The 10,483-nt window shown below is 36.3% G+C and overlaps 1 protein-coding gene across 1 annotated transcript; it reads left to right on the forward strand.

Annotated features, from left to right (window-relative positions):
- The first annotated feature begins 3,152 nt into the window (after positions 1-3,152).
- Positions 3,153-6,041, forward strand: LOC128985162 (uncharacterized protein K02A2.6-like). Its single transcript, XM_054404544.1, has one exon. It carries the CDS (start codon positions 3,153-3,155, stop codon positions 6,039-6,041), a length of 2,889 nt encoding a protein of 962 aa, XP_054260519.1.
- The last annotated feature ends 4,442 nt before the right edge of the window (positions 6,042-10,483 follow it).

Here is a 10,483-nt window from a genome sequence, read left to right on the forward strand (position 1 = left end):
AGGCCAAAAACACCATTCGTTCAAATTTTTATATATGTATATATATATATATATATATATATATGTGTCCGTGAACACGATAACTTGAGTAATTTTTATCCGATTTTGATGAAATTTAGTTTGAAGGTGTAAGGCGGGATAAACTTGAACGAGTTCGCGATCCAGCATGATCGGACCATGGGAACAGGGTTTTATGGAAGGTTTTATGGGGTAAAAATTGGTTTTTCTCACTTTTGACCCTCAAAATACAAAATTTTCCAATTTTTCTCCAAACCTTCTTAAAGGGCTTAAAAAAACAAACAATTCAGTATATCAAAGTGTTTTTGTACGGTTATTGGTTACGGAGAAAACTAAAAAAATGGTAAATTTAAAATTCCCATGTTATTCTTATGGAGAATATTGTAAAATATTGTAGTTTGCTTGTTTATGGATATATTTTGATCAAACTTGGCAAATTTATTTATTTTATAGTAAGCTATCAATATTTTACTAAAAACACACTACTTTATTAGTTTCCTTGTAGCAGCAAACCTAGGTACTCGTTAAACCTAATGTTATTTAAATAGATCAATTAAAAAACCAATTCAGCCAAATGGAAATTCGCTTAGACGGCAGGTTTGCTGCGGCGGGGGTATTTTTGTTAAGTGAATGGGCTGATTTATTTAAGGATTTGTCATGATCCTGCACACACAACGGCTGCAAGACTATACCTTTTGTGATTGACTATACTGTACCAAGATAATACGTTTTTTTACAAGATTTTGTGTGTTCTTTTAGTTAAATGAAGTGCAATATTGTAAAATTAAAAGTCCCAAGCACACAAACAATATCAGCTTAATACAAAGGCTAGGGGTTATGTACGTTTCATTAACAAGATATTGTGTATTCTTTTAGTAAAATAAGATTCAATATTGTAAAAAAAATCTTTCACTTGCAGTTTGAGAATTTCTGTACCTAAGCAATAAAAATAATGAATTATTGCAGCTATCAAAACTTTATTCTTTACATAACGTTCCAAACGCCAGTATTGTGGAGTGCTATTTTCCAGTAGAAAAACGTTGCTTGTGCATATCAACTATGCCCAAGCAACGTTTTTCCACTACATTTACACTTAAAATGTCAAAAGCTTAATAATTTGGTTTTTACTTGAAAAAAATCCTTATAACATTGTTATGACTAGACCTAAAAAGTAGAATCTAAAAAAATCAAAAAATAATCTTTAAAAAATTACTCTCTTAACGTTTTTTTTTATTTTCTGTAAAGTTTACAAAACGGCGCATGGAACGTTTTTCCAGGGAGCCATTCATATATACACGTCCGTGAACGCGATAACTTGAGTAATTTTTGTCCGATTTTGATGAAATTTGGTTTAAAGGTGTAAGGCAGGATAAACTTGAATGAGTTCGCGAACCAGCATGATCGGACCATGGGAACGGGGTTTTACGGGAGGTTTTATGGGGTAAAAAAATGGTTTTTCTTATTTTTGACCCTCAAAACACAAAATTACCCAATTTCTCTCTAGACCTTTTTTAAAGAGCTTAAAAAAACAAATAAATTAGTATATCAAAGTGTTTTTGTACAATTATTGGTAACGGAGAAAATTCAAAAATTGTAAATTTTAAATTCCCATGTTATTCTTATGGAGAATATTGTAAACTGTGGTATTTTGCTTGTTTATGGATATATTTTGATCAAACTTGGCAAATTTATTTATTTTACACTAAGCTATTAATATTTTACTAAAAAATAAACTTTCCGTTATTAGTTTCCTTGTAGCAGCAAACCTAGGTACTCATTAAGTCTAATGTTATTTAAATAAATTTAATTGAAAATCAATTCAGACAAATGGAAATTCGCTTAGTCGGCAGAGGCTGCGGCGGGGGTATTTTGTATTAGTAAACAGTGGCGGTTCCAGGGGGGGGGGGCTACAGGGGCTATAGCCCCCCCCCCTTGGACCCTGAAAAAAATATATTTAAACGTGCATTTCGTCCTTAAAACCCGCAATGTCATACAGACTGTAGTGTACCATCTGGTGTTATTGTCACATGTTTTAAGATGAATTAATTGTCGATATGTTTACAGTTCAGTTGTTTGTTTACTTACTTAGAATACACATCATGTTTTCAAAATATGTCTAAATATTTTATTCTATTAATATAATAAACCACAACACTACAATGGCGCAGTCGAAAAATACTGATTTTAAGTGTAGCTCATTTGACGGGACGACCGAAGATTGGGTTTACTGGTTTGAACGATTGAAGATCAGATTAAGGAACGAAAACGTCAAGAATGAAGACAAGAAACGAGACATTTTACTAGGACACTTAGGCCCACAACCTTTCAAAATTGTATTTGACTCGGTGCATCCTACACCCGTAAGTAATATTGGATTCAACGACGCTGTAGCAATCTTAGATAAATACTACACCAAACAAACCGCTCCACTTTCACAAAGAGTCAGCTTTACAAGTAGATTCAGACACGATGGTGAATCTGTAAACCAGTTTGAACTATCCTTAAGGTCTCTAGCCGGACACTGTGCTTTTGGTGATGGTCTGGACAAACGCTTAAGGGATCAGTTCATCCTTGGAATTAACAATGATAAATGGCAGTTTGAACTTTTAAGAATTCACGCATCTACAAACACGTCTTTTTCTAGCGTAGTAGCGTAGTTCTAGCGTAGTAGTCTAGAGTAGTCGGCAACGTTACTTGAAAATGTGGATACTCAACAACAGGAAATGCGCAACATAAAAATTAACAGAGTAAAATCCCCAATACACCATACAAATCGACACATCCACACAAGACAAGACAAATCAGACTCAAAACAAATAAATACTAGAAACAGCCCTATTCTTAAACTCAACAAGGGAATACAATGTTTTAAATGCGGTAACAAGAGACATGCAAATCACGAGGATTGCCCTGCTATGGGTGCTGTTTGTAAAGCTTGTAATGGTAATAATCATTTTTCTCGTGCATGTTTGAAGGCAGGAAATGCGGTTGTTGCTAGACCAAAACAGTTAAATCAAATCAAAAATTTTTTGGATGAGGATAACGCTCCGTATTCAGACATTGACCAAATACGAACTTTGGAAAAGGGTTCCAAAGTAATGATCAATGTTGAAATGAACAAACGTAAGGTAAAAATGCTTTACGATCCAGGGGCAGCTTACAGCATTATTGGAGAAAAACTGTGGAAATCGGTGGGATCACCAACACTTTACCCCTGTGAAAATCTTACTGCCTACACGGGGGTACAAATTGAAACACTAGGCGAAACATTGGTTAGTTTTCTTGCATTTGGTAGTTCAAAAAAATTAAAGCTTATAGTAGTCAAGAAAAATGATGTTCCTCTACTTGGGTTGGACTGGGTACTTAAGTTCAATCTTCCTTTACCACCAGGTGCTGAAGTATGTACAGTTACTCGGCAACCGAACAATACCACTTGTGTGAATAGTATAGATTTGGTAAGACAAATTGTTACTGACTTTCCAGAAGTGTTTCATCCTTCTCAAGGCACAATCAAAAACAGTAACGTAGTATTCCACTTGACCCAAGACGCAGTTCCAGTTATTTCAAAACCACGTCCTGTGCCCTTTTCCTTACGCAAAGCTGTGGAAGACGAACTGCAGCGGTTAGTTGAAAACCAAGTCTTGACGCCAGTGAATACGAGTGAGGAGCCTGTTACATGGTCTTCACCTATAGTTGTTGTAAAACCTTCTGGAGCAATACGCATATGTGCTGACTTTAAAAACACGATCAACAAGTATATGATTTCAGACAACTATCCTATGCCCAGATTTGAAGAAATTACAGCGAAACTTACTGGAGGACAAGAGTTCACAGTCATCGATCTCAAGGATGCTTACTTACAGATGGAAGTTGACACTTGCGTACAAAAATATTTAACTATTTCCACACACAAAGGGTTTTTCAGATATTCCCGTCTTCCTTTTTCGATTAAAATCGCTTCAGGGGCATTTCAGTGTAAAATGGATCAAGTACTGGCGGCCTTGGAAGGAGTTGCATGTCTTCTCGACAATGTAATAATCACAGCTCCCACACGAGAGGAACATATACGTCGAGTTAGAGAGGTGCTAAAACGTTTTACAGATATGGGCATCCACTCACAAATGTCAAAATGCAGATGGTTACAGGATTCAGTCAAATACTTGGGTCTCATGATTGACAAAACTGGCATACATCCCACAAATGAGCACTTAGAAGCGATGAAAAACATGCCATCCCCTAAAAATGTCAAAGAATTGAGATTGTTTCTGGGGTCAATCAACTACTATGGTAAATTTGTTCCACATTTGCAGTCATTGTGTGTTCCCTTACATGGTCTACTAAAGAAAGGAGAGAAATGGCAATGGACAGATAAACACGAGAAAATAGCAACAAAACTGAAACACTTGTTAACTACAGCAGACACTTTAGCTCACTATGACGAATCGTTACCGCTGATACTAGCCACCGACGCAAGCGAGGTTGGTCTGGGTGCTGCTCTCTTCCACAGATATTCGGACGGGACTGAGAGGCCGGTGATGTTCGCTTCAAGACGACTCGACTCTGCTGAAACCCGTTATAGTGTGATAGAAAAAGAAGCTCTTGGATTAGTTTTTGGAGTAACACGTTTTGAGCAGTATCTCTATGGCATACATTTTGAAATACGGTCAGACCATAAAGCCTTAATCAAGCTTTTTGGAGAACATGATCCGATCCCTAAGGTTGTTTCAAACCGAATCGCAAGGTGGGCTCTAACATTGAGTTCCTACGACTATTCCATAACCTACCAAAAAGGAAAGGAAAACACAACTGCAGACTTGCTCTCAAGATTTCCTCTTGAATCAAAAACAAAATCAAACAAAGAACGCCTAGGAGATTGCAACGGATCTCATCTATTTCATCTCAGGTCTCAGGATTTACCATTGACCTCAAAGAGCTTGCAAGAAGCAACGAAACAAGACGCAATACTCGCTAAAGTAATAAACTACCTTAGAAGTGGATGGCCAGATCATGTTACCAACAACAAAGAAGTTTTACCTTATTACAACAAGCGTGAAGAACTTTCTTTTGAAAACGGAATATTACTCTGGTTCGGTCGCATAGTAATACCTTCAAAACTGAGACCAAGAGTAATGGAAGTACTCCATGAGGGACATCCAGGAATAGTCGCCATGAAAGGTAAAGCGAGATTTCAAGTGTGGTGGCCCGGTCTAGATAAAGATCTGGAAGAACATACAAAACATTGTGTTGGTTGTCAAGAGAACAGGCCTAAAGACATGGAGATGCCTCTCTTCTCGTGGACCGTCCCAACAGAAGTCTGGTCAAGAATCTACATAGACTTTGCGGGACCATTCTTAGGTAAAATGTGGTTGATTGTTGTAGACGCACGATCAAAATGGCTAGAAGTGATACCCATGTCGACAACAACTTCAAAAGCCACTATCAATGCCTTAGAAGAATTGTTCTCAAGATTAGGCTATCCCAAAACTATCGTCAGTGACAACGGTCCTCAGTTGACATCTCATGAGTTCCAGACGTTCTGCAAAAACCTTAATATCAAGCACGCACGTATAACACCATATCACCCAAAAAGCAATGGGTTAGCAGAACGGTGTGTTCGAACATTTAAAGAATGTATGAGTGCATCACAGAACAATGTGGTAACCGTCCAAGAAAAGCTCAAAAGTTTCTTGTTCGCATACAGAACATCTCCAAAAAGGTCAACCGGAAAATCACCGGCTTTCATGATGTTTGGACGTGAACTACGAACAAAACTAGACCTACTGATCCTTGACGCAGATACTAAATTAGATAAAGAATTAGTTAGACAACGATTGGACAAACACGAATCAAAATTAAAAGTATTTCAAGAGAATGACCACGTCTGGGTGTTAAATACGTCCGGATCTGGATTCAAGCGAGGCAAGATAGTAAAAGTAAATGGACCCTATTCATATCTTGTAAACGTCCATGGTGTGAACCGGAGATGTCATGCAGATCATTTGCGAACGGCAGTCAGCTCTTAGAAGAAGGGGAGATGTGTAGTGTACCAGCTGGTGTTATTGTCACATGTTTTAAGATGAATTAATTGTCGATATGTTTACAGTTCAGTTGTTTGTTTACTCACTTAGAATACACATCATGTTTTCAAAATATGTCAAAATATTTTATTCTATTAATATAATAAACCACAACACTACACAGACATCAATGTAGTTTTTATTAAACTTAATAAGCGATGGCAGGAGCATTATTAAGTTCCTCATAGATAAACTTTGTGGACAATATAGCACAATGAATAAAACAAAATTACGCTATGGAAAGTTGTACGCATGATCATATTTTTACAGCAGTCAGCTGTTGACATGCTAGGGCCAAGGCGGGAGCATCTAGCGCGCGAGCGAGGACTGGGAAACAGCTGATTTCCTGATGTCCCATAGTTAGTTGTCAAATTGTCTGCTAGCCACTAACTTTACACAGGCATCAATCAGCAATCAGCGGTAGCACCAGTAGCCAGTAGCCTATTACCATTGACTAAGCTAGTGTTAAAGTTTATGGTCAATGCTATTACTGAATTCGATACTATACCATTGTGACAGATCTATTAAATGGAGAAAAACGTAAGGTTAAAAAACGTGTCTACCTACTTGCTTTTCGTGGCATAACAGGTGCAATGGAAGGTTTTAGAACAATTGGGCACAGTTCTAGACGTTAGAAATGGCTTTATAAAGTCACCAAACGGCTTTTAGGAGATACTGTATGACTTTATTAATCTACAGTAGTCCTGTTTTGAAATTCATGAAATTCACCATAGTTTGATTTTTTAAATGTCTTCTTGCTCTTGACAAAGACAAATAACGGGTGAAAAATGGGAGGTTTTTGTACAGATATAGACATTAATAATGGCTTTAGAAAGTTAGTAAACAACTCTTAGGGGGATATGGCCGTAGCCTACAATATGTTTTGAGATTTATGAATGCAACCGTCATAGTTTTAGTTTTAAAAATGTCTACTTATTCATGACAAATAAATGGGAAAATGGGAGGTTTTGCACAGAGTTCTAGATGTTAAAACTGGCTGTAGAAAGTCACCCAGTGGCTTTTAGGAGGATATGGCCGTAGGCTACAGTATGTTTTAAAATTCATGAATGCAATCGTATTTAATTTTTATAATGTCTATTTGCTCATGGCAAACAACAGGTGAAATGGGAGTTTATGGACAATTGGGCACGCTTCTAGGTGTTAAAAATGGCTTTAGAAAGTCACCAGACGGCTTTGAAAATTCCAAATTTTCCCGGGGGGAACCCCTGGCCCCCTGCTTTATTATGGGGTGCTCCACACCCCCCAAACCCCCCGGTAGCCCCCCCTTGGCAAGGTCCTAGAACCGCCACTGTTAGTAAATGTTTGAAAATTGGTTATTTCTCTGACCTTCTCAAAATTTCTAAAATTATTCCAGTACCTATATAAAAAAGGTGATAAAAATCTTCCTAGTAATTATCGCCCTATTTCAATAGTGCCAATCTTTTCCAAAATGTTTGAATGTCTCATGCATTAACAAACTCAATTCCAAAAGGAAATGAAATGAATGAATATTTTGAAAATAACAATTTATTGACTAATTCACAGTTTGGATTACGAGTGGGTAAATCAACAACTGCAGCTGTCTTAGAAGTAATTAATAAATCTTTAAATGCATTTGAAAATAAAGAAACTGTTTCATTAACTTTATTTGATCTTACAAAGGCTTTTGACTCTGTACCTTTTGATATTTTATTAAAAAAAACTTGAATTTTATGGTATTAAAGGTGAAACTTTAAAAATTTTAAAATCCTATTTAACTAATAGAAAGCAGTATGTATCTGTTGGAGGCAGTCAGTCTTAACTTAAGATTGGTTGAAGTAGGTGTTCCACAGGGCTCAGTTTTGGGACCCTTCTTGTTTTTAATCTCGATATATGACCTGCCGAGGAATGTTGATGTAGACACTGTTGTACAGGGTGGCGCAGATGGATCGGGTGGTTTTAAAATACTTGTCAAACTGTCAATTTTAAAGGTATTGGATTGAAATAAAGTGCAAAACGTGTAGTTACAATGGAAGTTTATTGACAACAAATTTGTTAAGTTAGTTTTTAAAAATTACATCCATCCAATGCCTTTCTTCTCGAGCGACGCATTCTTGGAGTCGGTCCTTGAGGTTCCGCATTGCTCGCTCAAGCACATTACCAGGAATTGATGTGATTTCGTTGTGAATTGCAGCCTTCAACTCCTGAATGGTCCGGGGTTCGTTCATGTAGACCCTTTCTTCAGGAGTTGAAGGCTGCATCACAACGAAATCACATCAATTCCTTGTGATGTGCTTGAGCGAGCAATGCAGAACCTCAAGGACCGACTCCAAGAATGCGTCGCTCAAGAAGGAAGGCATTTGATGGATGTAATTTTTAAAAACTAACTTAACTAATTTTTTGTCTGTAAACTTCCATTATAACTACACGTTTTGCACTTTATTTCAATCCAATACCTTTAAAATTGACAGTTTGGCAAGTATTTTAAAACCACCCGATCCATCTGCGCCCTGCGCCACCCTGTATATGCTGATGACACAACTTTGATTGCAACAAATAGAGATATCCATGAGCTTGATTTAATTACTAATGAATCAATAACATCAGCACTAAATTGGTTTTCTTCAAATAAATTGACGTGTAATCAAGAAAAAACACAGAAAATTCTTTTGAGTCTATCCCCACTTGACAATGAATTAAAATCTGTAAAATTATTAGGATTCCAAATTGATTCAAAATTTAATTGGCAAGAGCACATATAAATCACTTGTAAAAAAATTTCCAGAATAAATTATCTAATTTGGAAACTCAGAGATTTTGTTAGTAATGAATACCTTCGGATTACTTATTTTGGTTTTTTTCAATCTCATATTTCTTATGGGATTATACTATGGGGACTTTCCCCCCACACCCATGAAATTCTTTTATTACAAAAAAAAGTCATACGAACAATCTGTGGGGCTGGCCCTGTGGATAGCTGTCGACTTCTTTTTATAGACCTTAAAATTATGACCGTTGTAAATTTGTATATTTTTCACATACTCCTCTACACTAAAGCTCTTCATCAATTCACTTGTAGAGAGAGTATACACTCTTACAATACAAGAGGCAAATCCAATCTAGATATCCCTGCTCATAGATTGGCCAAAACAGATAACTGCCATAAAATCAATTCCATACGGTTTTTTAATAAATTAGGTCTGGCAGCAAAACAGGTTCCTTTTAATAGATTTAAGTCTAAAATTTTTGAGTGGCTCATCCAAAATCCATTTTACTGTATAACAGAGTACTTAGTTTCTGATGTTAATATTAATTTTTAATTTAGAACCCACTGTATTTTATAGCTTTAGTTTTTATTCCTATTGTTGACTATGTCTATTCCTTGTAAAAGGTCAATGACAATAAAGATCTTGATTCTTGATTCCCAGTAGGAGTAAACTTAGGCCTATTGTGTAGGCTAATTAGAATAATACCCTTGCCACAACAAACCTGCAGACTAAGTGAATAGGCTATCCATTTACCCTGGCCAGGGTATTATTATTATTATTTTCACTATAATAATGCCCTTAAATTGTCAGATCTAGCCTATTTGATTACTGGTTAATGCGAGGTCGGTTTAGAGGGGTTCTACTGTATCTTCTTCGGTCTTGAAGACACATCATCATCGTCTCCTGCTTTGACAGAAAAAAATCATCTTTTTCCACAACTGTGGCAACATCTTGAATATTTCTTCGGTATTAAAGACACATCATCATCATCTCCTGCGGTGACAGAAACAAAGTCACATTTTTCTGTGATTGCGGTGAGCGGTGACAGTCTTACCTCAGTGCCGACGAGCGAACAGACGATGCTGTAGAACTTCTTTGAGCTTGATATATCCGTCCTCACTGACGGTCAAACCTTCGTCAATAGCACCATGAATTTATTTATTGTAATTCACATAACACCTTTTCATACAATATGTAAAAATTTGGGAACTGATAATAAGCTTTCCTAACAATAACATCAACAACGGTAATAATTTTATAAATCCTAAAAATAACAAAATCATACTAAGTAAAGACTTCTAACCAGGGTTTAAGCTGCAGTAGCATTTTTAGCATTTTGCTATAGCCTACACAACTTAAAATGCTACATTGCTTTTGCAGGCTATAGGCCTAACAAATTAGCAAAATTGAGGATGTTAGTTTTTTAGCCAGTTAGTTATTTATGGCTTAAGCCTTTTTTGTAAATGGATGTTTTATTAAATTAAGGCTGACCATAAACAACTTAAAATAATGGTATAAAAATGTCTTAATTGTTGTGTCTTGTTCTAATCTACTTTCTTGTTGCTACTTGTTATCACTAGATTAATCTTTTGTGATTATTTGAGATTGAAATAAAATAGTAGGCCTGCAGAGTATTGTTCT

Source organism: Macrosteles quadrilineatus, unplaced genomic scaffold (assembly GCF_028750875.1).
Source record: "Macrosteles quadrilineatus isolate MER2022 unplaced genomic scaffold, UCM_ALF_1.0 Scaffold_2__2_contigs__length_208266976, whole genome shotgun sequence".
Classification (NCBI taxonomy): domain Eukaryota; kingdom Metazoa; phylum Arthropoda; class Insecta; order Hemiptera; family Cicadellidae; genus Macrosteles; species Macrosteles quadrilineatus.